Source organism: Coregonus lavaretus (assembly GCF_964263955.1).
Source record: "Coregonus lavaretus genome assembly, chromosome: 32".
Taxonomy (NCBI): domain Eukaryota; kingdom Metazoa; phylum Chordata; class Actinopteri; order Salmoniformes; family Salmonidae; genus Coregonus; species Coregonus lavaretus.
This window is the reverse complement of record NC_140019.1, coordinates 29,512,116-29,539,994: the sequence shown is the minus strand read 5'-3', so window position 1 is coordinate 29,539,994 and position 27,879 is coordinate 29,512,116. Positions and strand designations below refer to the sequence as shown.

At 45.4% G+C, this 27,879-nt stretch overlaps 1 protein-coding gene across 1 annotated transcript in view; it reads left to right on the top strand.

The window, feature by feature from the left end:
- The window catches only part of stag3 (STAG3 cohesin complex component), a gene marked incomplete at both ends in the record, with an annotated part of 39,575 nt that overhangs the window by 5,066 nt on the left and 6,630 nt on the right, over window positions 1-27,879 (top strand). Inside the window, 17 exons of the mRNA XM_084149852.1 lie at window positions 3,339-3,557; window positions 6,411-6,507; window positions 6,999-7,075; window positions 7,360-7,564; window positions 9,198-9,349; window positions 9,470-9,667; window positions 18,347-18,445; window positions 19,478-19,557; window positions 19,791-19,898; window positions 20,001-20,100; window positions 25,003-25,117; window positions 25,602-25,705; window positions 25,807-25,899; window positions 26,125-26,217; window positions 27,260-27,460; window positions 27,538-27,605; window positions 27,676-27,763. Coding sequence (XP_084005978.1) covers window positions 3,339-3,557; window positions 6,411-6,507; window positions 6,999-7,075; window positions 7,360-7,564; window positions 9,198-9,349; window positions 9,470-9,667; window positions 18,347-18,445; window positions 19,478-19,557; window positions 19,791-19,898; window positions 20,001-20,100; window positions 25,003-25,117; window positions 25,602-25,705; window positions 25,807-25,899; window positions 26,125-26,217; window positions 27,260-27,460; window positions 27,538-27,605; window positions 27,676-27,763 — 2,097 coding nt within the window. The remainder of the gene's footprint in view (window positions 1-3,338; window positions 3,558-6,410; window positions 6,508-6,998; window positions 7,076-7,359; window positions 7,565-9,197; window positions 9,350-9,469; window positions 9,668-18,346; window positions 18,446-19,477; window positions 19,558-19,790; window positions 19,899-20,000; window positions 20,101-25,002; window positions 25,118-25,601; window positions 25,706-25,806; window positions 25,900-26,124; window positions 26,218-27,259; window positions 27,461-27,537; window positions 27,606-27,675; window positions 27,764-27,879) is intronic.

The following is a 27,879-nucleotide window of genomic DNA, read 5'->3' as shown; positions in this document are numbered from 1 at the left end:
AGTTGGAATTATGGTTCATTTAGCTAGCTAGCTACATGGCTAATAAAAAGACTCCACAATGCAAGTAACTATTTCAATAGAATGTTTATGATGTCACTGCGACAACTGTCGGTAGATGTAGCTGGTAAATTCGCTCTGGCTATCTACTCTGATTTCAGAGCACTCTCGTCTGAGTGTGCCAGAGCACAGAATAACTGACGAATTAACAAATTATCATCACCCGTTGAATATGGCCGGGGTCAGTAAACGTTGGCAAAAAAGCGTAATTAAATTGTTGCCAGCAGCACAGTTGCAGTCACCAACGCTCTGGATAACATAAAAACAGCCTAACCAGCTCTGCTAGGGCGAGTAAAATGGTCAGAGTGAGCTGTTCTCTCATTTGTGTCTGGAAGTAGCTAGCAAGCTAGCCAACGTTAGCCAGTTAGCTTGGGTGCTTGACTGCTGTTAGGTCAGAACGCTCGGATCAACCCTACTTTTCGGCCAGAGCGTCCAGTTAGCTCTCTGAACGCTCCAAGAGCGAAACGCTCTGAATTTACGAACGGCCAATCTGACAACGCTCAGAGTTTACGTATGCCCAGAGCACACTCTGGCACTCCAGATTACATTTACGAACACACCCGTAGTATAAACTAGCCATTAGTCTTGAAATATTTGGTTTAGGACATAGCCTCAAATGTGAATCCTTAAAGAGATGGGGGGGCTAAAGCTTAAGAGGGTGTGAACGATGCTGAATGGGTGTAGACAAAGAAGAGCTCTCCAGTAGGTACCAAAACATTCAAGAGCCAATTTCTCAAAAGTGAGGTTACAAGTTTATAATAATAATAATAATATGCCATTTAGCAGACGCTTTTATCCAAAGCGACTTACAGTCATGCGTGCATACATTTTTTTTTTTGTGTATGGGTGGTCCCGGGGATCGAACCCACTACCTTGGCGTTACAAGCGCCGTGCTCTACCAGCTGAGCTACAGAGGACCACCTTCAACTTTCAAAGCAGAATTACTTTCCCATTGTTCCTCAACTGTAGTGTGTGGTATACCATTTTCTAGCTCTGTGTCTCTACTTTTATCTAATGTAAAAAAACACAACTTCAAATTTTGCTACATAAGACCGAATCGAGCCGGTCAGTCACAAATAGGTGTCTTGACTGTGATAAGGGCTAGGGAGATAAGAGTGTATTGTCTGCTAAATTAACAAAACAAGGCTATGCCATTGCTCAGCCATAGGCTTCTACAAGCAAGCACCACACTGCTGAGGTTACTACATTTTTGAAGATTGTGTTCCACAATATAATATGACCTGTTGATATTACAGTTTAAATAAATTAATCTTAAATGGCACTTGTTTTTTTGTTGACTGAATTTTTTATTCAGACCCCTTGACTTTTTCCACATTTTGTTATGTTACAGCCTTATTCTAAAAGGGATTAAATAAAACTATTTCCTCAGCACTCTACACACAATACGTCATGACAAAGCGAAAAGTAAAAAATTTTTTTTTGCAAATCTATTAAAAATAAAAACCAGAAATACCTTATTTTCATAAGTATTCAGACCCTTTGCTATGAGACTTGAAATTGAGCTCCGGTGCATACTGTTTCCGTTAATCATCCTTGAGATGTTTCTACAACTTGATTGGAGTCCACCTGTGGGAAATTCAATTGATTGGGCTCCTGAGTGGCGCAGCGGTCTAAGGCACTGCGTCTCAGTGCTTGAGGCATCACTACAGACCCTGGTTCGATTCCAGGCTGTATCACAATGAGTCCCATAATTGGCCCAGCGTCGTCCGGGTTTGGCCGGTGTAGGCCGTCATTGAAAATAAGAATTTGTTCTTAACTGTCTTGCCTAGTTAAATAAAGGTAAAAATAAAAAATAGGTTCTTGGTCACCTCCCTGACCAAGTCCCTTCTCCCCCGATTGCTCAGTTTGGCCAGGCGGCAAGCTCTAGGAACAGGTGTGTGCCTTTCCAAATCATGTCCAGTCAATAGAATTTACCACAGGTGGAGTCCAATCATCTTGTTATAAAAATAGCTTTTCATAGCTTTTTTTTTCATTCGAGTAGAGTACTCTGAAAAAAATTATGCGAGTACTCTGTCAAAAAAGGTCATATGCCCATCCCTATATCAAATACATCAAACACTTGGGTTCCATTCCATTCGCTCCTTTCCAGCCATTATTATGAGCCGTCCTCCCCTCAGCAGCCTACACTGACACACACAGATTCAGACATAGCCACCACTATGAAAGTTAAGCAGGTGCCATCATTTTATCCCAACGAAGACATACTGTGCCTTGCAAAAGTATTCATGCAAAGCTCCACAGCGGAGATTGGAGTATTTGTCCATAGGACCACTTTAAGCCGTACACTCCACAGAGCTGGGCTTTACGGAAGAGAGGCCATTAAAAAGCCATTGCTTAAAGAAAAAAATAAGCGAACACGTTTGGTGTTCGCCAAAAGCCATGTGGGAGATTCCCCAAACATATGGAAGAAGGTACTCTGGTCAGATGAGACTACAATTGAGCTTTTTGGGCATCAAGGACAACGCTATGTCTGGCGCAAACCCAACACCTCTCATCACCCCGAGAACACCATCCCCACAGTGAAGCATGGTGGTGGCAGCGTCATGCTGTGGGGATGTTTTTCATCTGCAGGGACTGGGAAACTGGTCAAAATTGAAGGAATGATGGATGGCGCTAAATACAGGGAAATTCTTGAGGGAAACCTGTTTCAGTCTTCCAGAGAATGACCCTAAGCATACTGCTAAAGCAACACTTGAGTGGTTTAAGGGGAAACATTTAAATGTCTTGGAATGGCCTAGTCAAAGCCCAGACCTCAAATCTGTGGTATGACTTAAAGATTGCTGTACACCAGCGGAACCCATCCAACTTGAAGGAACTGGAGCAGTTTTGCCTTGAAGAATGGGCAAAAATCCCAGTGGCTAGATGTGCCAACTTTATAGAGACATACCCCAAGAGACTTGCAGCTGTAATTGCTGCAAAGGGTGGCTCTACATAGTATTGACTTTGTGGGGGTGAATAGTTATGCACACTCAAGTCCTTTTCTTTTTTTTAAATAATTATTTCTTGTTTGTTTCACAATTTTTTTTATTTTGCATCTTCAAAGTGGTAGGCATGTTGTGTAAATCAAATGATACAACCCCCCCAAAAATCCAATATAATTCCAGGTTGTAAGGCAACAAAATAGGAAAAATGTATATATTGTATAGCTACATAAACTGTTTTGGGGGGAGCACCAACACTAACTACACTATTCATATAATTACATTAATTTACTCACAATATCCTTTTGAACCTCCTTATCTTTTCTCTTTTATCTCCAGCCACCCAAGAGACCTAGGCGTAAAGCTGCATCCCAGGCCAGCCCAAGTCCCAGCACCACCTCCACCCCTCCAGCCCGTTCCCCTCAGCCACCACAGTCTTCCCTGGGGACAACCAGGCAGCTTGGCTCCCCCAGGCGAGAGAGAGAGAGGAGGGGGAACCAGGGCATGAGAGCCGGGGATATGTATGAGGCTGTGAGGTCTGGAAAGAGTGCCATGGTGGTGAGAGAGGGAGTGACGGATTGGGGTGGGGGGAGAAAAAGAGAGAATGGACGGAGGGAGGGATGAGTAATGACAGGGAAATGAGGCCTATACAGCCCACAATGGGGGTGATTATCATGCGCTGTCAGTAGCTGACAGATCTTACCCTACTAAGGCCCTTTGATGTAGAGAGGTAGGAGAGCTGCCATTGGGCCATGTAGTCAATGATTGACAGCTCATGGTTGTTCCACCCACTGTTGGGCTCTGAAGCTCCAGTTCCCCAGTCTCCTGAGGGTTAGGGAGTAAAAGGCTGTTGAAAAGAGAGTTCCCTGTTATATAGTAGCAGATTGTTTTCAGCCTTCAGCACAGTCACATAGATGGATAAGCTTATTCGACTCAATGAGTACAAATTGTATCCTAGTAGTACTATAGAATAGTAGCTCTGCTCTGGGGCTGACCCCAATTAGTCGACTAGTCGATTGTTTGGTCATTAGGTTGTTGGTTGACCGAGATTGTTTTAGTCGAGCAGAAAAAATATATATATATATATTTGCGCCCATCTCAGTGAACTAATTCATTGCCTAGACTAAAAGCCAATTTATGCTTGATCCGAAAATGTGGTCGGATTGCAACGCAATTGCGGAGCCTCCAGAGGCATGCAGAGGCCAAATCGAGCTCTGTACCGCATTGCCATGCGCCTTCCAAATTTTGTAACAATGCGATGGGCTCTGTATAACTCCGCATTGACATGATTGGTTGACGGTAGGTGGGGGTGGTACATCCTGTAGAAAACACAAACTCACTTCCTTGACAACAGCTCTCTACGAAGCGCAAGAACTATGAATGCCCTGACTTCTGCTGAGGCCATATCAGCGTAAATGCTGCATGGCCAATGCAGACGTCGGACTGACCATCCGCCCAGATGCACAATGCACTTCTCTCTACAGAATGTGCTCTCTCCCGCCAATTTGTGCACATTCATTGTTTCATAACTTCATTGTGTGAATTGTTTGCGTTTTGATTTTTAGTGTATATCAATTCCCCATTACATCACCAGTAGTACATTTACCATTAATTCCTATAATTTCTAATCTACAATATTTGTTACTTTGGTTACGGTAATTTCTGTTAATGCATTCAATATTATTATTCCAGTCTTCCCGTAATCATTGTCGGAGTGGACACATTGTTTGCAGAGTGCACACCTGTGAGAGAGAAGTTTTGGTTTATTTCATTCCATTTACGAGTTTTGTCAATTTAGTCATTGTCTTTTGTTTGGAGCGCTCCTGTCAATGTTAAGTTAGGACGCGCACACATAGAAGTACTACGTGGCCTGCGCGCAAATGTAGGCATATAAATGTGCCCATTTGAGGATCTGATAGTATTTCTGATTGGCTTAACACACCACCACTAATGACCTGTGGAGCTTCTCAAAGTAATGTTTTCTTCACCTCAAACAGCAAGCAAACAATGTCTGTTTTTACATCCATTGAGAATTACAATAGTTCCTCAATGTATTAGAAAAATCTTTCCAGCTCTCTCCTTTTCAATAACCGCACAGTGTGAAATGGAAAAATGTCATGCTCTGATCCAGTGGAAACGTCATAAAATAGGCCTACCTGATTACTTCTTATCAGTGCTTGACTTGGACTGAAATAGGTTCCGGTATTCATTTTGGGTGCTGGTACTGTTTATATTTAGGTGCAGGAGCTCCACAATACTTTTGAGCTAATATTCTATAAGAGAACAGGAGCTCAAGCAGTAGAACATTTGAGGTGCCGGTACTCCGCTCCGTTGAGCTCCTGCCCAAGTGAAGCACTGCTTCTTATCCCTTGCGCAAATAGCCTACAGCCGTGTCTGTCCCGAACTCACTGGCACTGGAAACTCTGAGCTGCCAGAATATTTTATACAATGTTGCAAGTTCGCTAGCGCAAGCTTCAGGCCGGACCCAAGTTATTAGTTGATACAATGTTTTAAGTTCGTTGAAGACAGGCCATGTGTATGATTTATAGGATATTTACTTTTATAGGATATTTTATTTTCTACCTGCAGGCTGCAATGTTTTTATTTGTTGGCTTTATGTAGACTATTTGTACATAGTTGGCAATGGCAATATAAGTTACTTTTTAGGTTTGTATCATTTTCATTTAGATTTGGATAGAATTTTGATTAACCACATGACAATGATTTTGAGATATTAATACTTTATTATAAATTAAAGGAACCTGTTTCATGAAAATGTGCATATGAAAACCATAACTGGCACGCAGATCAGTAGAAATTGTAAGATAAATTGGCGTTCCACATGAGAAAGGATGCCAAGTTCTCGTGTAGCCTATTACCGGCAACTTCAGGAGAGTAATGGCAGAATCTGCGAAAGCCAGCAGGAGCGGGAGGAGAATAGTTAGGTCAGGTTAAGGTTTTTTTCTTCTGGTTATCTAGATCTCTGACAACCTCTTGAGGCATTTTTCTTATTTCATCAAACTGTAAGCTCAATGCATATAGTTGATTTTTTTTTTTATACACGTTTAAAAAGTTTGACCAATCGATTGGTCGAAAGAACAGACGACTTTCGGTCGACCAAGATTTTTTTGGGTCGTGGACAGACCTCTGCTCATACTCTGCCATCCTAGTGAGTTGGAGAGACGGGGCGGGAGAAGATGACAGATAGGTAATACGGTTAGAGGTTAAAGGGGAAGGGGATGACAGTGTATATACCCATTTCTGTTTAGGGAATGATAATTTAAAAAAGAGACTGGAGGAGGGCGTAAACTGGCAAGAAAGGAGTAACTGTAATTGCCACATAATGATGTCAGTTTTGACCTTGTACGTTGCTCTCCCCTCATTGGCTGTGGTCTCCCTGTCAATCTCCAGGCAGTGGTGGACGAGTGGCTAGACAGCTACAAGCAGGACCGGGAGGCGGGACTACTGGAGCTCATCAACTTCGTCGTGCAGTGCTGTGGCTGCAAAGGTCAGGGGTCGCCAGGGTGTCTGAAAGGTTGAGAGGGCAGGGAGTGATTGGGGTCAGGGGTCACTGGATGATCTTTTAACCTGATCCCCAGAATAGCCATTGATTAGCACTCTGTCTATTGATTTCTGGGCCGGCTAACAATGCAAGGACCAGCGTCATGCGAGCAGTCATTTCAGTGTATACTTACACTGGTCTATGGATGGATGAAAGACTTTGATGAAGAAAGTTATGGGGGATGGAGGTTTAAAACACATATCATGTACTTAGCCCTGGGTTTCACATCAAATTTTTTTGTTCATTAACAAATATTAGTTTTGTGTAAGCATTTCATGTTTAGGGAAAATGAACTGCTTGTATGCTAGGGCCAGGTGGTGTCAGCTTTGATCCTCCTCACCAGGGTTGTTTCTTAATGTATAAGTCCAGGTAGTCCCTTCCTGTTTTGGACCGTTTTCGTCCTTTTCATGGCTAATGAACACGACCCTCCTCCTCAGGTGTGGTGAGCAGAGAGATGTTTGACGGCATGCAGAACGCTGAGATCATCAGCACACTGACCAAAGAGTTCAACGAGGTGAGAGAGCAGGGACGCCTTTTAGAACCAAGTCAGAGTTGAACTTTAGAGTTTTTTAAATTGTGTTTAACACTTCTCTCTTCGTGACTCATGTAAAGTGCCCTGGGTTTGAGAAAAGCTTTATATGAATGGTGATATCATTATTATTTAGTTGGAACAATGTTATACAATTATATTTCCTATTGCTTCTGTAGAACCTCTACAGCTAACATACACAACATTGAGGCCAAAATTTAAGGAGATATTTTTAGCCCTCATATCTCCTGTTCTCCTCCCCCACACAGGACTCTGTGAACTACCCCCTGTGCTCCCCGGGCCCCCAGTGGCGTAAGTTCCGGGCTGGCGTGTGTGAGTTTGTGCAGGTGCTTGTGCGCTCCTGCCAGAACAGCCTTCTGTACGATGAGTACCTCTTCTCCGCCCTGCTGGCCCTGCTCACCGGCCTGTCTGACTCCCAGGTCAGGGCCTTCAGACACACCAGCACCCTCATCGGTGAGACACGGGACACCCACCGCATAATGACCACAGTAGTGTTTTTGTTGAGTCCCAGCACACACTCATTGGTTCAATGTATTTACCAGCGAGGTGTGCTCTGTCTGTCTGTCTGACTGTCTGTCTGTGTGCATGTCTGTCTGTATGTGTGCATGTCTGTCTGTATGTCTGTCTGTATGTGTGCATCAGTGTTTCCTCTGGAAAAATTTGAAGCAGTGGGCGGAAAAGGAGTGGGGGGGAAAAGGTTGCGGAGTGGGGTTGAAGGGGGAGGGTCCCACCTATAATTTTTATGTAGAAGGACCGAGGAGCTCAGTTCTGGTGACATTCTACTCCAAAATTAATTAAAATAAGTATTCTGACACCATCTAAAACAGAATTTCCACCTCCAGAAATTAGCCCAATAACACATTGGTAAAATTATTTGTTAAAATTATTTTAACATTTTGGGCCATGTACAGTATATAGCTTATGCATTGTCCATATTATCAGGTATGCTATTAGCAATAAACAATATCACCTTTAGCCCAACTGATGCAGCAAAGTGCAAATAAATAGGCTGAAGCATGGGGTTGCCTATTTACCCTATTGGGCTAATCATTAGCCAGATTTCAAATGTGATCTTTTAACTAGTTATTATCATATTGATGCATTTTATGTCCCAAAAAAACGTGCATAAACACTGCATATAATGTAGGCCTACCTGTTAGGGTAACTTGGGGTAACTCGCCACCCTTGGTAAAATGCCCCATGCCTGTACTTCTCACAGAAACCACTTCATGTCACAATTTTTCCCCCAACGCTTTCCCTGGTTTCCACTACTCTTCCTCAACAAAAAATATTATCTGTCTCATCACAATTTTAAGTCATTCCAAATAAATGATTTTGAGGTAGAGAAGCGTTGTACCCCAAGTCACCCTACAATTGACCAGTGTTACATTTAGCCCCACTCTCCCCTATGCACTTGCTGCCAATTGCTGAGTGGTAACATGCTTAACCATGCTTCTGCTAAAAACCCTCGGTTTAAAATGGCGCAGTTCGCGCATATTTAGGAGTTGAGAAATAAATAAAGCAGGAATGGAAAGCTGGGATCTGCTTCTTTTTAACAAATGCCATTAAAACTGCTGTTTTCACGATTGCAAGAATTGTTGTGAATTGACTGCTTGTCAGAATGCATGTTTCCCTCCCTATGGTACTTATAATATGAATGCGCCACGAGAGGAATATTTATCTAGCATAGAACACAACAACAAGCCGACTAGGTAAATATATAAACTATTCTACTATGGGTTTGTTAGATTTTTCTATTCATTACTTGTTTTGTTTGCAGAGGAAAAGTACATGTGGAATGCATCTTCAAAATGCGCCTCAGCAGAAATATTTTTTATGTTCCATATTTTATTGGTTGTGTGGCAGCAATGATTTTGCCATGGCGCAGCAACACAGGAAAATGAGTGCAGCAGAAACACTGGTGTGCATGTCTGTCTGTCTGTGTGCATGTCTGTCTGTGTGCATGTCTGTCTGTCTGTATGTCTGTCTGTGTGTCTGTCTGTCTGTGTGCATAACCATATTTTGGGGTATATGTCTGGCCCTGTGTGTCCATCCATTTGTGGAACTGTGTGTCCCTTCTCCCTAGCGATGAAGCTGATGACTGGTATAGTGGAGGTAGCAGTGATGGTGTTTGCCCAGATGAAGACCACCCAGAGACGGTACGACATGGAGAAGAGCAAGAGAGCCGAACACAGAGCCTCAGAGAGGCTGGAGGAACTACAGGCCACCATCAGCGAGGTAACACACACACACACACACCCTGATTCGGCTCATCTTCGGCACATCCCTACAGATTCCATTCAGTCTCACTTCTGTGTGTGCGAGCGTTCATTCGTCTCTCTCTGTGTGTGTGTGTAGCTGCGGGAGCACCAGGAGGAGCTGTCCTCCATGATGAATGCTACGTTCCGGGGTGTGTTTGTGCACCGCTACCGGGACCGCGTGGCTGAGATCAGGGCCGTGTGTATCGAGGAGATGGGCGTGTGGCTCCGAGAAAACCCCAGAGACTTCCTCAACGACGGATACCTCAAGTACCTGGGCTGGACCCTGCACGACAAGGTGGGCAGGCAGACAGACAGATGCCCAACTAGTGTTGTCACGATAGCAACATTTTACTAACGATACAATAACATGCCAAGTATCATGATACCGAGTAGTATCGCGATACCACAGTGGAAAAAAACCAGTGGCCTAGCATCCTGTTCACCCTGTCCCCCAGACGCTTGTTCCCGTTTTCTAAATGTTATGCGCACCACAAACCTGTGACTGATATTCACACTGCTACACAATACAACACATGTTGAATTTAACTTCACACTGTTCACTGTATAATATAATATTGCATAGAATGGCTGATTTGCTGATATTTGCAAAGGCCTAGCTGTGATTTGGTTGGAGGAATGGGAGGAAGGAATATACATGCATAATGATCTGCATGTCATTGTGGCAGTAAGGGAAAACACTGCATGAAACCTCTACACTTCAGTTAACTCACACACACTCTCCCTCCCTCACGCACGCACTCTCCCTCCCTCACTCAAGCACTCTCCCTCCCTCACACCACTCTCCCTTCCTCACACCACTCTCCCTTCCTCACACCACTCTCCCTCCCTCACGCACACTCCCTCCTTCCCTCACGCACACTTCCTCCTTCCCTCACGCACTCTCCCTCCCTCACGCACTCTCCCTCCCTCCCGCACTCTCCCTCCCTCCCGCACTCTCCCTCCCTCCCGCACTCTCCTCCCTCACACCACTCTCCCTCCCTCACACCACTCTCCCTCCCTCACACCACTCTCCCTCCCTCACACCACTCTCCTTCCCTCACAGTCTGTCTCTCTCATAAACACACACAACACTCTCTCCCAACAAACATACACACACTGCAAACAGAATGTAAGTAGCACCAGAAAGAGAGGGATTTTTTATATCGTTAGCCCTATATGAATATATTTAGCCCTATATGACTATATTTAGCCCTATATGACTATAGTTAGCCTTATATGACTATAGTTAGGCCAATATGACTATAGCTAGCCCTAAATGACTATAGTTAGCCTTATATGACTATAGTTAGCCTTATATGACTATAGTTAGCCCTATATGACTATATTTAGCCCTATATGACTATATTTAGCCCTATATGACTATAGTTAGCCTTATATGACTATAGCTAGCCCTATATGACTATAGCTAGCCCTATATGACTATAGTTAGCTTTATATAACTATAGTTAGCCCTATATGACTATAGTTAGCCCTATATTGGGCTCCCGAGTGGCGCAGCGGTCTAAGGCACTGCATCTCAGTGCTTGAGGCGTCCCTACAGACCCCCTGGTTTGATTCCAGGCTGTATCACAACCGGCCGTGATTGGGAGTCCCATAGGGCGGCGCACAATTGGCCCAGCGTCATCTGGGTTTGGCCGGTGTAGGCCGTCATTGTAAATAAGAATTTGTTCTTAACTGACTTGCCTATTTAAATAAAGGATAAATAAAATAAAAATATGACTATAGTTAGCCTTATATGACTATAGTTAGCCCTATATGAGTATAGCTAGCCTTATATGACTATAGTTAGCCCTATATAATAATAAATAATGACTATCGTTAATAATGACTATAGTTAGCCTTATATGACTAAAGTTAGCCTTCAATGACTATAGTTAGCCCTATATGGCTATATTTAGCCCTATACAGTGGGGAAAAAAAGTATTTAGTCAGCCACCAATTGTGCAAGTTCTCCCACTTAAAAAGATGAGAGAGGCCTGTAATTTTCATCATATGTACACGTCAACTATGACAGACAAAATGAGGGAAATAAATCCAGAAAATCACATTGTAGGATTTTTAATGAATTTATTTGCAAGTTATGGTGGAAAATAAGTATTTGGTCAATAACAAAAGTTTCTCAATACTTTGTTATATACCCTTTGTTGGCAATGACACAGGTCAAACGTTTTCTGTAAGTCTTCACAAGGTTTTCACACACTGTTGCTGGTATTTTGGCCCATTCCTCCATGCAGATCTCCTCTAGAGCAGTGATGTTTTGGGGCTGTCGCTGGGCAACACAGACTTTCAACTCCCTCCAAAGATTTTCTATGGGGTTGAGATCTGGAGACTGGCTAGGCCACTCCAGGACCTTGAAATGCTTCTTACGAAGCCACTCCTTCGTTGCCCGGGCGGTGTGTTTGGGATCATTGTCATGCTGAAAGACCCAGCCACGTTTCATCTTCAATGCCCTTGCTGATGGAAGGAGGTTTTCACTAAAAATCTCACGATACATGGACCCATTCATTCTTCCTTTACACGGATCAGTCGTCCTGGTCCCTTTGCAGAAAAAAAGCCCCAAAGCATGATGTTTCCACCCCCATGCTTCACAGTAGGTGTTTATTTATTTATTTATTTAACCTTTATTTAACCAGGAAGGGCTCATTGAGATTTAAAATCTCTTTTTCAAGAGCGTCCTGGCCAAGATAGGCAGCACCAAGTCATTACAAAACATTACAGACAGACAACATGAAAAACTACAAGTAATCTAGTAAAAACCATTCATGAATTCACAAGAGTATAACAATATCAAAAACAGCAAATTAAAGACATTGACAGGTCAGGGAATCAGCCTCAAAATCCTTCATCAGAGATTTAAAAACACCAATCGGGACAAGTTCTTCCAGTTTAAAATTATTTTGTAAGGTGTTCCAAAACGATGGCGCAGAGTACATAAAAGACCTTTTACCAAATTCAGTTCGGACATTTGGAACAGTTAGCAGGATAAAGTCCAGTGAACGAAGAGAGTACCCACCACATTTCTGAACAATAAAAATGCCCAAATAAAAAGGTAGTAAACCCAAAATGGCTTTGTAAATAAAAGTATACCAGTGACTGAGCCTACGAGTGACTAGAGAAGGCCAGCCAACCCTGGTATACAAAGTACAGTGGTGCGTAAGGGTTTTGCAGTTTAAAATAAATCTCAAAGTACCATGATAAAGAGTGTCAATTGATCTCAAACACTGAGCGGAAGCATTCATATATAAAATATCCCCATAGTCTAGTAAAGGCATAAATGTAGCTGATACTAGCCTCCTTCTGGCTTCAAAAGAAAAACAGGCCTTATTCCTAAAATAAAATCCCAATTTCAGCTTCAATTTTTTTCAATCTCCTTGCCCTGACAGGTAGTAACAGGTGAAAGGTTCAGAGGTCTATTTCTTGCATTAGAAAACACCATTAGTTTAGTTTTGTCAGTATTGAGGATAAGCTTCAATTGACACAAGGTATGTTGAACAGTATAAAAAGCAGTTTGCAAGTTCTGGAAAGCTTTTGTAAGAGATGAGGCACAACAGTAAATAACAGTATCATCAGCATAAAAATGAAGTTGTGCATTTTGGACATTTTTGTCTAAATCATTAATATAAATAGTGAATAAGAGAGGACCAAGTACAGAGCCCTGGGGCACACCATTCAGGACAGACAATTTAACAGACATAAGCCCATCAAATTGAGTGCACTGAGTTCTATCAGACAGATAGTTAGCAAACCATGCAACTGCATGCTCCGAAAGACCTACACTCAACAATCTCTGCCTTAGTATAGCATGATCAACTGTATCAAAAGCCTTAGAGAGATCAATAAAAAGTGAGACACAGTGCTGTTTTTTGTCAAGGGCTTCAGTGATATCATTTAAAACCTTCATGGCTGCTGTAATTGTGCTATGCTTCTTCCTGAAGCCCGATTGATACATTGATAAAATAGAGTTAGTAAATAAAAACTCTTTTAGCTGTTCACTTACAAGGGTTTCAAGTATTTTCACCAGGGGTGACAGCTTTGAGATTGGCCTATAATTATTTAAAAGAGTTGGATCTCCCCCTTTTAAAAGTGGTAGGACAAATGCTGATTTCCAGATCTTTGGAATTTCATTACATTCCAGGGTTAGATTGAACAGATATGTAAGTGGTTCAGCTATGAAATCAGCTGCCAGATTTAAAAAGCAGGGATCCAAAAGATCAGGACCTGCAGGCTTTCTTTGATCTAAGGATTTCAGGGCTTTATGTACCACCTGCACTGAGAATGGCAGAAAACTAAAAGTTTGACCAGCTCTCACTGGTTCATCCACACAGGGTTGTACAGAGACAGAGGACACTGGTTCATCCACACAGGGTTGTACAGAGACAGAGGACACTGAATCAAACAGCCTACCAGATGATACAAAGTGCTCATTGAAACAATTCAGCATTTCAGTTTTGTCATATAGAGTCCTTCAAAACACATGACGGTAATTCATTAACATTACTGTTACCAGACATAGACTTAATAGCATTCCAAAACTTTCTAGGGTCATTCAGGTTATCAGTGGTAACAGACATAAAATATTCAGACTTGGCCTTCCTGAGAAGAAAATAACACTTGTTTCTTAACTGCCTAAAAATAAGCCAATCAGCATCAGAACAAGATTTCCTTGCTTTACCCCAGGCTAGATTACGGTCGTGAATAATACAAGACAGCTCAGAAGAAAACCATGGATTATCCCGCCCTTTAACCCTGAACCTGCGGAATGGTGCATGTTTGTTTACTATTTGGAAAAAACCATCATGAAAGAATATCCAGGCAGTTATGGTGTTCTTTGGATGCAACTCAGCATTCTTTGTCCTCCAAACACGACAAGTTGAGTTTTTACCAAAAAGTTCTATTTTGGTTTCATCTGACCATATGACATTCTCCCAATCCTCTTCTGGATCATCCAAATGCACTCTAGCAAACTTCAGACGGGCCTGGACATGTACTGGCTTAAACAGGGGGACACGTCTGGCACTGCAGGATTTGAGTCCCTGGCGGCGTAGTGTGTTACTGATGGTAGGCTTTGTTACTTTGGTCCCAGCTCTCTGCAGGTCATTCACTAGGTCCCCCCGTGTGGTTCTGGGATTTTTGCTCACCGTTCTTGTGATCATTTTGACCCCACGGGGTGAGATCTTGCGTGGAGCCCCAGATTGAGGGAGATTATCAGTGGTCTTGTATGTCTTCCATTTCCTAATAATTGCTCCCACAGTTGATTTCTTCAAACCAAGCTGCTTACCTATTGCAGATTCAGTCTTCCCAGCCTGGTGCAGGTCTACAATTTTGTTTCTGGTGTCCTTTGACAGCTCTTTGGTCTTGGCCATAGTGGAGTTTGGAGTGTGACTGTTGTGGACAGGTGTCTTTTATATTGATAACAAGTTCAAACAGGTGCCATTAATACAGGTAACGAGTGGAGGACAGAGGAGCCTCTTAAAGAAGAAGTTACAGGTCTGTGAGAGCCAGAAATCTTGCTTGTTTGTAGGTGACCAAATACTTATTTTCCACCATAATTTGCTAATAAATTCATTAAAAATCCTACAATGTGATTTTCTGGATTTTTCCCCCTCAATTTGTCTGTCATAGTTGACGTGTACCTATGATGAAAATTACAGGCCTCTCTCATCTTTTTAAGTGGGAGAACTTGCACAATTGGTGGCTGACTAAATACTTTTTTCCCCCACTGTAGTTAGCCTTATATGACTATAGTTAGCTCTATATGACTATATTTAGCCCTATAGTTAGCCTTATATGACTATAGTTAGTCCTATATGACTATAGTTATCCCTATATGACTATATATAACCCTATAGTTAGCCCTACATGACTATAGTTAGCCTTATATGACTATAGTTAGCCTTATATGACTATAGTTAGGCCAATATGACTATAGCTAGCCCTATATGACTATATTTAGCCCTATATGACTATAGTTAGCCTTATATGACTATAGCTAGCCCTATATGACTATAGCTAGCCCTATATGACTATAGTTAGCCTTATATGACTATAGATAGCCTTATATGAGTATATTTAGCCCTATATGAATCCTACCTTTCAAGAACATCTCATGAGTAGCAGACTCTTTTCCTTTCTTTCTGTGCCAAGCTGCAAGCATGCCTGTCGCAAAGCTGTTTTTCCTGTCTGGCACTGCTGTGTGACAGCCAACCTATCAGACTGTCCTGTGCTCTTGGTTATGCCAGGGATTAAATTATGTACAATGTATCAACTTTGCTTGCTCTGCTCGCTGCGTGTGTGTGTGTGTGTATGTATATATATATATATATATATATATATATATAATTTTTTTGTAATTTAGCAGACGCTCTTATCCAGAGCGACTTACAGGAGCAATTAGGGTTAAGTGCCTTGCCCAAGGGCACATCGACAGATTTTTCACCTAGTCGGCTCGGGGATTAGAACCAGCAACCTTTCGGTTACTGGCACAACGCTCTCAACCACTAAGCTACCTGCCGCCCCAAATGTAACAGCAGAAGACTGACCAGGGTCTGCATGCCCCCTTGCCATCACGACTAAATTATATATTTTTTAAACTGATGGAAGAATAAATACACAGGAAGAGTAGATGGAGAGTAGCAGGTGAATGATGGCTGGAAGGAGAAATAGGTGAATGATGGTTGGAAGGGGAATCAGGTGAGTGATGGCTGGAAGGGGAAAAATAGGTGAGTGATGGCTGGAAGGGGAAAAACAGGTGAGTGATGGCTGGATGGGGAAACAAGTGAGTGATGGCTGGAAGGAGATGCGGCTGGCTGATAACAGCTGCCACACGTGAGATGTGCATGAAAGTAAAGTGGACACAATCTGGACCCTTTCTTTCTAAAATTAGCCGCCAAAATTGTCGCAACCCCTATTACTAGCCTGTTCAACCTCTCTTTCGTATCGTCTGAGATCCCCAGAGATTGGAAAGCTGCCGCGGTCATCCCCCTCTTCAAAGGGGGTGACACTCTAGATCCATACTCTTACAGACCTATATCCATCCTGCCCTGCCTTTCGAAAGTATTTGAAAGCCAAGTTAACAAACAGATCACCGACCATTTCGAATCCCACCGTACCTTCTCCGCTATGCAATCTGGTTTCCGAGCTGGTCATGGGTGCACCTCAGCCACGCTCAAGGTCCTAAACGATATTATAACCGCGATCGATAAAAGACAGTACTGCGCAGCCGTCTTCCTCGACCTGGCCAAGGCTTTCGACTCTGTCAACCACCGCATTCTTATTGGCAGACTAAATAGCCTTGGTTTCTCAAATGACTGCCTCGCCTGGTTCACCAACTACTTCTCAGATAGAGTTCAATGTGTCAAATCGGAGGGCCTGTTGTCTGGACCTCTGGAAGTCTCTATGGGGGTGCCACAGGGTTCAATTCTCGGGCCGACTCTATTCTCTGTGTATATCAATGATGTCGCTCTTGCTGCTGATGACTCTCAGATCCACCTCTACGCAGACGACACCATTTTGTATACATCTGGCCCTTCATTGGACACTGTGTTAACAAACCTCCAAACGAGCTTCAATGCCATACAACACTCCTTCCGTAGCCTCCAACTGCTCTTAAACACTAGTAAAACTAAATGTATGCTCTTCAATCGAACGCTGCTTGCACCCTCCCGCCCAACTAGAATCACTACTCTGTGTGGGTCTGACTTAGAATATGTGGACAACTACAAATACCTAGGTGTCTGGTTAGACCGTAAACTCTCCTTCCAGACACACAAAGTTAAATCTAGAATCGGCTTCCTATTTCGCAACAAAGCCTCCTTCACTCATGCTGCCAAACATGCCCTCGTAAAACTGACTATCCTACCGATCCTTGACATCTATAAATCACTGCTAGGCAAATCTCTGTCTTATCTTAGTTCATTGGTCACCATAGCAACACCCACCCGTAGTATGCGCTCCAGCAGGTATATCTCACTGGTCATCCCCAAAGCCAACACCTCCTTTGGCTGCCATTCCTTCCAGTTCTCTGCTGCCAATGACTGTAATGAACTGCAAAAATCTCTGAAGCTGGAGACTCTTATCTCCCTCACTAACTTTAAGCATCAGTTGTCAGAGCAGCTTACCGATCACTGCACCTGTACACAGCCCATCCACCCAACTACCTCATCCCCATATTGTTATTTATTTTGCTCATTTGCACCCCAGTATCTCTATTTGCACATCATCTTTTGCACATCTATCACTCCAGTGTTAATACTAAATTGTAATTATTTTGCACTATGGCCTATTTATTGCCTTACCTCCATAACTTACTACATTTGCACACACTGTATATAGATTTTATATTGTGCTATTGACTGTATGTTTTGTTTATCCCATGTGTAACTCTGTGTTGTTGTTGTTTTTATCGCACTGCTTTGCTTTATCTTGGCCAGGTCGCAGTTGTAAATGAGAACTTGTTCTCAACTGGCTTACCTGGGTAAATAAAGGTGAAATAAAAATAATATTAGACAGGTGCATACAAGAGACTAGTTGCCCGTAGTTAAATGTTTTTTTCCTGAACTTACAAACAATTGACGTTATAAGCATTTTATATTTTTTATGTCTTTTTTTATTTAACTAGGCAAGTCAGTTAAGAACAAATTCTTATTTACAATGACGGTCTACCACAGTCACCAGCGGGTTCTTTAGATCGGTAGGGCCAAAAAAGTTGGTAGTATCATATGAAACAGTACTACGGTATTCTAAAATGTTGGTACCCTACGCCCAACACAGGCACATAAGGGGTGACATTTTCCCTGTCTAAATGGTCTATTAGCCACAAACATTTTATCTAGTGGAAAATCTTTAAACTTTGCTTTGAAAGATGACCATGATATGGTGTCTATTTATCCAGATTGAAAGTAAACCGTGCAAAAATGTGTTGCACGTGGTGTGTGACTCTGCTCTCTCCCCACAGCAAGGCTCGGTGCGTCTGCAGTGTGTGCGGGCCCTGCAGGGCCTCTACAAGGAGAAGGACTTAATTGGCCGCCTAGAGCTCTTCACCAGCAGGTTTAAAGTAGGTCTCCCTCTGCAGCCCTTTATCTGTTCTCTCCCTCTTGCTCTCTCTCTTTCTCTCTCTCTTTGTTTCTCTCTCTCTCATTCCCCCTATCTCTCTCTCTCTCTCTCTCTTTCTCTCTCCCTCTCTTGCTCTCTCATTCTTTGTCTTTCTTTATTTCTCTCTCTCTTTGTTTCTCTCTCGTTCTCTCTTTCTCTCTCGCTCTCTTTCTTTCTCTCTCTCTTTCTCTATTTCTCAATTTCTCTCTTTCTTTCTCTCTCTCACTTTCTCTCTCCCTTTCTTTTTGTCTGTCTCCCACAGTTTTTTCTGTCCTTCAGTGTCTACTTTCAATGTGTCCGTCCTTAGGCTCTGTACCAATTAGGATGTAGCACAACTCCTATGTTGAAAAGCTATCCACCATCACTGAGCATGTGTGTGTGCCCTCGCAGTTTGGACACTCACAATACAGGATGCAGGTCATGTCCACATATGAACTATACCTCTAAACAGTAGCCATTTGCTGTGGTATTTTCACCCTCTCTATCCCAGTTTGCGGGAACCATTTGTGGTAGGGTTGTCACGATACCAGCATCACGATGCTACGATACCAGATATTCCATGGCAAAAAAGAAAACAGGAATTAGACTAAACTCTATGGTCCTATAAAAACCTACTGTATGTTCAATTGTGGGTGCTATAGCTTGCCAATTAAACTAATGTCACTCTAACATTAGGACTGTCTTCTTCAAGAAAATAAATCCGCTTCATGTTTTGTTTCCTTCCGAATATCGCGATACTGGTATCGTGATAAACCTAATTTGTGGTATTTTACCTCTCTGTACATATTGCAGTTTGCAGGTTTTGTTTGTGTCTAGAACGGATGGTTAATAGTCAATTCCCAAACATGTCAGTAGAAATGGCTTCACAACCCCCTTCAAGCCCCATGTGTTGCATGAGATAGTGGCTGTTTATTCCTTGGCTTAGTGAAATTGGACGGCTCCATCCTTTCTGTTGTCTTTGTGTGTGTGTGTGTGTGTGTGTGTGTGTGTGTAGGAGAGGATGCTCTGCATGGTGCTAGACAAGGACCCAGACGTGGCGGTGGAAGCTGTCCAGCTGCTGCTGCTCCTCCAACAGTGAGTGTCTCTGTGTGTGTGTGTGTGTGTGTATGTGTGCGTCTGTGAACGTCTGCCAGCAAATGTTTGCCGTTATGGAAATCTATGGTGTGTATGATGTGTGTAAATGTGTGGTGGCTATGTGAATTTCTTGTATGTGCTTATTTTTTGGTTCACACAGTAATAGATTGATGTGTGTGCGCATGAGTGATTGTGTTGCATTTACTCTGTAAATAATGTGTGTGTGTGTGCAGAAGGACAGAGGAGGGCTTGTCCGAGGAGGAGTGTAGCCATGTGTATCCTTTGGTCTTTGCCTCCCGCAGAGGCCTGGCATCTGCTGCTGGTGCCTTCCTCTACCACAAGTCAGTCATCTCTCCATTTCACATGATATCCTTTATCCTCTAGCCATCCCTACCAGTATCACTTAGTAATATCAATCTATCGTGTGTGGTTGGGTGTGTCAGGCTGTGTTGTGCGATGAGCAGCAAGCCACAGGAGGCAGACATGGGCAGTCGCCGGGCCGCCTTCTTCAACCTGCTGGTCTCCTTCTACATCCAGAGTGAGGTAAAGAAAGATGCTTCTCTCTCTCTCTCTCTCTCTCTCTCTCTCTCTCTCTCTCCTGTCTCTCTCTCTCTCTCTCTCCTGTCTCTCTCTCTCTCTCTCTCCTGTCTCTCTCTCTCTCCTCTCTCCTGTCTCTCTTCTCTCCTGTCTCTCTCTCTCTCTCTCTTTCTCTCCTGTCTCTCTCTCTCTCCTGTCTCTGTCTCTCGCTCTCCTGTCTCTCTCTCTCTCTCTCTCTCTCTCTCTCTCTCTCCTGTCTCTCTCGCTCTCCTGTCTCTGTCTCTCGCTCTCCTGTCTCCATCTCTCTCTCTCTCTTCCTGTTAGGTTGGGTGGTGGACTCAGGTGCAGAGACGGACACACGGACAAAGAGAGTAAAATAGGATGTAGTTTATTCAACGTGAATAGGCAGAGGTAGGTAGTCAGGGTGGAATAGCTTCAGGCTGGGGTAGGAGCTGAGTGGAGTGGAGAGCCAGTAGTCCTGAGAGCTGGATAACGAGGATATCAGGCAACAGAGGAGCAGGTAGCGGCGTGGGAATGGCAGGCAGGCAGGCAGGCAAGCAGGCAGCAGGAACAGACGAGATCTGGTCGAAGGAGAGACAGGTTACAAAACGTGGCAGGAACAACAATAATACTGAGAGAGTACAACTACACTGAGAGTGCTGTACGGGCCAAGTTACCACTGGAAGTGTAGGAACGAACTGGCGCTGGAGAGGTGTCCAGCCCGGGTAGATATCTGCTGCTTGATTGGTGCCAATGAGCTGAAGCTTGATGCAACTGGTCTGATGATAGAAAGGCCACGCCCGCTGACCTAGAACCTCTGACTGCACAGCAGGGGGAGACAGACACAAACAACACACACAGGGGAGAAAAGGGAAAGGAACACCAACAGGAACAGGACCAACAGAGCCGGACCGTAACAGTACCCCCCCCTCAACGGGCGCCACCCGGCGACCCACCCGGCTTGTCAGGGTGGTCCCTATGGAAGTCCTTCACTAGCTGAGGATCCAGAATAAAACGTCTGGGAATCCAGGACCTCTCCTCGGGACCGTATCCCTCCCAGTCCACCAGGTACTGAAACCCTCTACCACGCCTTCGGACGTCCAGCAGTCTCCGAACCGTGTAGGCTGGATGGTCGTCAATAATGCGCGGTGGCGGAGGGGGATCCACCGGCGGACACAAAGGACTGGAGGAGACCATCTTCAGCTGGGACACGTGAAATGTGGGATGGACTCTCATGGCCTGGGGAAGCTTCAACCGAACAGCCGAAGGGTTGATGATGGATTCGACCTCAAAAGGACCCAAATACCGGGGCGACAGTTTACGGGAGTCAGTGCGCAGGGGAATGTTGCTGGAGGAGAGCCAGACTCGCTGACCAGGCTGGAACTGTGGAGCGACTACCCTGTGCCTGTCCGCCACACTCTTATTGCGCTCTGCTGTCCGTAGAAGGGCCTCACGGGTGTCCACCCACACCTTGCGGCAACGACGAAGGTTATCCTGAACTGACGGGACGGTTAACTCCTTTTCCTGAGACGGGAACAATGGCGGTTGGTACCCCAAAGCCGCCTCAAATGGTGAAAGACCGGTGGCAGATGAGGTGAGGGAATTGTGGGCATATTCGACCCACGGGAGGTGTTTGGCCCAGGTGGACGGGTTCTGGGATGTCACACAGCGTAGAGCAGCCTCCAGGTCCTGATTGGTCCTCTCAGTCTGGCCATTGGACTGGGGATGGAACCCTGATGAGAGACTGACAGAGGCACCCAGAGCAGAACAAAACTCCTTCCATACCCGAGAAATGAACTGTGGACCTCTATCGGACACTATGTCCACAGGTATTCCATGGGGACGGAATACATGTAGGACAAAGAGGTCGGCCGTCTCACTGGCAGACGGTAATTTTGGTAATGCAACAAAATGGGCAGATTTAGAGAATCTGTCCACGATGGTGAGTATGGTGTCATTACCCTCAGACATAGGAAGTCCAGTGACGAAGTCCAAGGCCACGTGAGACCAAGGACGACTCGGGACTGGGAGAGGCCGCAGCAGGCCCGAAGGCGCCCTGTGGGAAGCCTTATTTTGGGCACAGATGGAACAGGCCGCCACGTACTCCCGGACGTCAGCCTCGGCGGATGGCCACCAAAAGTGCCTCTTCAGTAGCGATAGTGTACGTTTCATACCAGGGTGGCAGGAGAAGCGTGAGGTGTGGATCCAGTTGAGCACTTGCGGCCGCACGGCTGCGGGAACATAGAGAAGGTCGGGGGGGCCATCGGCCGGTCCAGGTTCCGACTCTTGTGCCGATCGGACGAGGGACTCGATTTCCCAGTGAACCGCCGCCACCAAACAGGAAGCGGGCAGAACAGGTTCATGATTGCTGGAGTCTTCATTGTCTGTAAACTCAGCCAGGTCCAAGTACTCCTCAGGGACTGAAGAGAGGTCTGGGGTTTTGACAGGGGAAGCAGGGGAACCTACCGAGGGCGGAATAGCCGACCCAAGGCAAGCAGAATGGCAGTGAGTGCTCCAACTGTGTATCTTGTGGTTTTGCCAGTCAATATGGGGGTTGTGAAGGCTAAGCCAAGGGAAACCCAGGATAAGGGGGGAGGCCGAGGAGGAGACTACTTTAAACTGGATGGTTTCTTTGTGATTGCCGGACAGCATGAGAGAAACGGGGACAGTTTGGTGGGTGATGTTGGCAAACTGATGGCCGTCTATAGCGGTTACTGTTATAGGCTTAGGCAGGGGCTTAACAGGGATCTCAGCCTGAGTGACCAGGTTAACGTCAACAAAATTATCCTCAGCACCAGAGTCAATGAGAGCAGCTAATGGGAGAGACAGATTCCTGAACTGGACTGTAGCTGGGATAACTAGACGGGGTGCTGTGGGCATTGAGTCAGGTGTAGCACTCGCAAGTACGCCCACTTTTACCTGCGAGCTTTGTCTTTTTGGGCGAACCGGACAGTTAATCAGGAAATGAGTGCGGTCCCCACAGTACATGCACTCACCAACCCGCATGCGCCGTTCCTTTTCGGCAGGGGACAGACGAGCGCGGCCCAGCTGCATGGGCTCGTCTAGTTCCATGGAGGGATCCGCTGAGGTGTGTGGGCGGTGTCCGAGTGGTGATGTTGCTCGGGTTGCAGAAAGCGAGGGAGCCCCGCCTGCGGTGTGGACCCGACCGCCCCTCTCCTGTCTCCTCTCCCGTAGCCTGTTGTCTATTCGTGTAGCAAGGGAAACGAGAACATGAAGGTTAGCAGGCTCTTCACGAACAGCTAGTTCATTCTTAATCGTGTCACTTAACCCGTTAACAAACGCTCCCTGAAGAGCTTCGTCATTCCACTTGGAATCGGCTGCCAAGGTCCAAAAATCAATGGCGTATTCAGCCACGCTACCCGTGCCCTGTCGTAGCTTCAACAGTCTCTTTGTGGCGGTCCCGGCATGGTCCGGGTGATCAAACACCACTTTCAATTGAGAGGAAAAATCGTCAAACGACAGGCTGGCGATCTGCTGAGTAGAACAAGCCGCTTCTGCCCAAATCAAAGCTTTTCCCCTCAGTAACCCCAGAGCGTAATGTACCTTTGAGGATTCCGTGGAGAAGGACAGGGGCTTCTGTTGGAACACCAAGCGGCACTGAAGCAGGAAACCACGGCACTTGTTCAGGTCCCCGGTGAAAGGTTCGGGTGAGGTTGTAGGGGGTTCCCGAAGGGCAGGAGCGGAAGCCGAGCCTGGAGCCACTGTAGGAGGAACAGGCGGAGGAGAAGCAGAGGGAAAAAGGGTAGTGAGTGTTACCAGGTTAGCTACCTGAGAGGTGAGATGAGATACTTGATCCAACAACTGCTGGTTGTTATCCAATAGCATCCGGATGAGTTGGTCGTGTTGTCCCAATAGTACTCCTTGTGAATGGAGGGCGTGTTGTACGCCATCACCCGTTGTTTCATGTGACATCTCTGCTGAGTCCATGTTTGGCCAGTTCGTTCTGTTAGGTTGGGTGGTGGACTCAGGTGCAGAGACGGACACACGGACAAAGAGAGTAAAATAGGATGTAGTTTATTCAACGTGAATAGGCAGAGGTAGGTAGTCAGGGTGGAATAGCTTCAGGCTGGGGTAGGAGCTGAGTGGAGTGGAGAGCCAGTAGTCCTGAGAGCTGGATAACGAGGATATCAGGCAACAGAGGAGCAGGTAGCGGCGTGGGAATGGCAGGCAGGCAGGCAGGCAAGCAGGCAGCAGGAACAGACGAGATCTGGTCGAAGGAGAGACAGGTTACAAAACGTGGCAGGAACAACAATAATACTGAGAGAGTACAACTACACTGAGAGTGCTGTACGGGCCAAGTTACCACTGGAAGTGTAGGAACGAACTGGCGCTGGAGAGGTGTCCAGCCCGGGTAGATATCTGCTGCTTGATTGGTGCCAATGAGCTGAAGCTTGATGCAACTGGTCTGATGATAGAAAGGCCACGCCCGCTGACCTAGAACCTCTGACTGCACAGCAGGGGGAGACAGACACAAACAACACACACAGGGGAGAAAAGGGAAAGGAACACCAACAGGAACAGGACCAACAGAGCCGGACCGTAACACTTCCCCTCCTGTCTCTCTCTCTCTTCTGTCTCTTTCTCTGTTATTCTCTCTCACTTTCTCTAATTCAATACAGTTCTGGGTCAAACACTTTTGCCTGGCTTAATTCATGAAAATACAATAAAAACGTTTGAAATAAATAGCTTTTCCTTTTCAGTTTATTAGGAGGACATTGACAATAATTGCCTTTTTATTTATTTATTTATTATTATTACAGTTTACTTCTGGAATTGACTGATCTAAATTCAAATTGATCCCAACCCTTCAATATACTGCAACACCACAACAAACTCTCACCTTCATTCCTCCACCTCTTTTCTCCCTCCCCTGTCTCTGTGTGTCAGTTCCATGAGCACGGGGCCTACCTGGTGGACAGTCTGTGGGGTGTAGCAGGCTCTGAGCTGAGGGACTGGGACACCATGACATCACTGCTGGTACAGGAGGCTGGCCAGGGACAAGGTACAGAGTTTGTTCAACGTTTACCTGACGACAACCATGTCGGTCGAAACGTTACATTTCAATCACTCATAGCTCTTAAAGGATCACTTATTGTGAGCAAACAGTGAGCGGACATTGTTGTTGTAAACCACTAGTAATGGACGTTGTTGTTGTAAACCACTGGTAATGGACGTTGTTGTTGTAAACCACTGGTAATGGACGTTGTTGTTGTAAACCACTGGTAATGGAAATAATTTAAAATGCAACCTATTTTCTGACCAGTGAATTAACGTTCCCTCTCTTTCATTGTTTTTCTTATTTTTTTCACTCTCTAATGTCGAATTTCTGCCCCCTCTTCCTCTTTCCTGCTTTTCTTTCCTTGACTGCCCTGATCTCTTTCCTCCCTCTTCTCTACTTCTTTCCTCTCCCTCCTTCCCCGACTGTCCTCTTTCTATCCCTCACCTCGTTCTCCTTCCCCCTCTCTCTCTCTGTGTGTGTGTGTCAGGTCTGGTGGATGAGGAGGAGGGGGCGTTGATAGAGTTGATGATGTGTGCTGTCAGACAGGCAGCTGAGGGACACCCACCCGTAGGCAGAGCTCAGGCCAAGAAGGTGACCCACCACCCACACCACACCAATACTAAACTATCAGACAGGAAAAAGACTGCAGGGTCACTAAATTGCATTGACAAGAGTGGTTGTGTGTGTGTTAGATCTTGAGCATGAAGGATAAGAAGATCCAAGCCCAGGACAAGAGACGCATCACCACCCATTTCATCACCCTCCTGCCCCAGCTGCTGGCCAAGGTAATGACAAAGAGCATATTGATACCGCTGCATGATAAACCATTAGAAATTGATCCTAACACACCTGTCACTCAAACCCATCAACACATGCTACTTCCCTAGCATGTTTAACGGTTAGTTCTTTTTTTCTTGATTGTTTGAGTTATTTATTTTATTTGTTTGATGTTACAAACATATCTCTGCTTCTAAGCTTTTTTAAACTTGATTTGTCATTATGTCACACAGTACTCGGCGGACGTGGAGAAAGTGACCAGCCTTCTGAAGGCTCCGCTTCATTTTGACCTGGAGACCTACAGCAGCACTGGTAGACTGGAGAAGGTGATAGAGAGAGACAGGAGAGAGAGGGAGACAGGAGAGAGAGGGAGACAGGAGAGAGAGAGAGACAGGAGAGAGAGAGAGAGACAGGAGAGCGAGAGAGACAGTGGAGAGAGAGAGACAGGGGAGAGAGAGAGACAGGAGAGAGAGAGACAGGAGAGAGAGAGACAGGAGAGAGAGAGAGACAGGAGAGAGAGAGGGGAGAGAGACAGGAGAGAGAGAGAGACAGGAGAGTGAGAGAGACAGGAGAGACAGGAGAGTGAGAGAGGGAGACAGGAGAGGGAGACAGGAGAGGGAGACAGGAGAGGGAGACAGGAGAGGGAGACAGGAGAGCGAGAGAGAGAGAGACAGGAGAGAGAGCGAGAGAGACAGGAGAGAGGAGAGAGACAGGAGGGAGAGCGAGAGAGAGACAGGAGAGAGAGAGAGATACAGGAGAGAGAGAGAGACAGGAGAGAGAGACAGGAGAGAGAGAGAGACAGGAGAGAGACAGGAGAGAGAGAGAGAGAGAGACAGGAGAGAGAGAGAGACAGGAGAGAGACAGGAGAGAGAGACAGGAGAGAGAGAGAGAGAGACAGGAGAGAGAGAGAGAGAGACAGGAGAGAGAGAGAGAGAGACAGGAGAGAGACAGGAGAGAGAGCGAGAGAGACAGGAGAGCGGAGAGAGAGAGGCAGGAGGGAGAGCGAGAGAGAGAGAGAGACAGGAGAGAGAGAGCTAGAAAGAAAGGAGAGAGCGAGAGAGACAGGAGAGCGAGAGAGACAGGAGAGCGAGAGAGACTGGAGAGACTGTAGAGAGAGAGAGAGAGAGAGAGAGCAGTGGTTCTCAACTGTTTAAAAAAAAAAAATTAATTACTCTGACACTACTCCTACCTTCTCCCACTCAAAACCTTTCGCGACTCACCAGTTGAGAATCGCTCGCATAGAGAGCACCTTTTACACAGCTGCTCCCCCTGTAGGCTAAAATACAACATTACACAAGAGTTGTCAACTCAAGTCACATGACTTGGACTCAAGCACAACTTCTCTGTTTATTCCCTCCCCCCCTTCAGTATCTGGATCTGCTGCTGGCCCAGGTGTGTGGCATCGTGGAGAAGCACACGGAGTCTGGTGTTTTGGAGGCGTGTGCCCGTGTGGCGTGTGCCCTCTGCCACGACAAGTACACCTTCTCCGGCCGTGCCGACCTGGTCGTCAGCCAGCTACTGGACAGTCTGACTGACCGCTTCAGCTCCCACCTCAACGAGCTGCTGCAGGTACACACACACACACACACACACACTTTTGAAGCATGTTGGTGATGTTCTAACCCTCCCTCTATCTCTGTGCTCAGGGCACTGCTGATGAAGATGAGGTGTACAGTGCTGCCACTGCCCTGACGAGGATCGCAGCCTTCAGCAGGTACACTAGTGGTGTGTGTGCACGCGCATGGTTGTTAGACTGATGCTGAGGTGTGTATGTGTGTTTTCAGTGCCAAGGACCTGACTTCATGGAAGCTGTTTGAGCCCTGCTTTCAGCTGCTGAAGAGTGGAGTGGAGTCCAGAGACATCGACAAAGAGGTGTGTGTCCATGTACACACTCACTGACACACACACACACACACACACATTGACACAAACATACACTGACACACACACTCACACTGACACACACACACACACACACTGACACACAC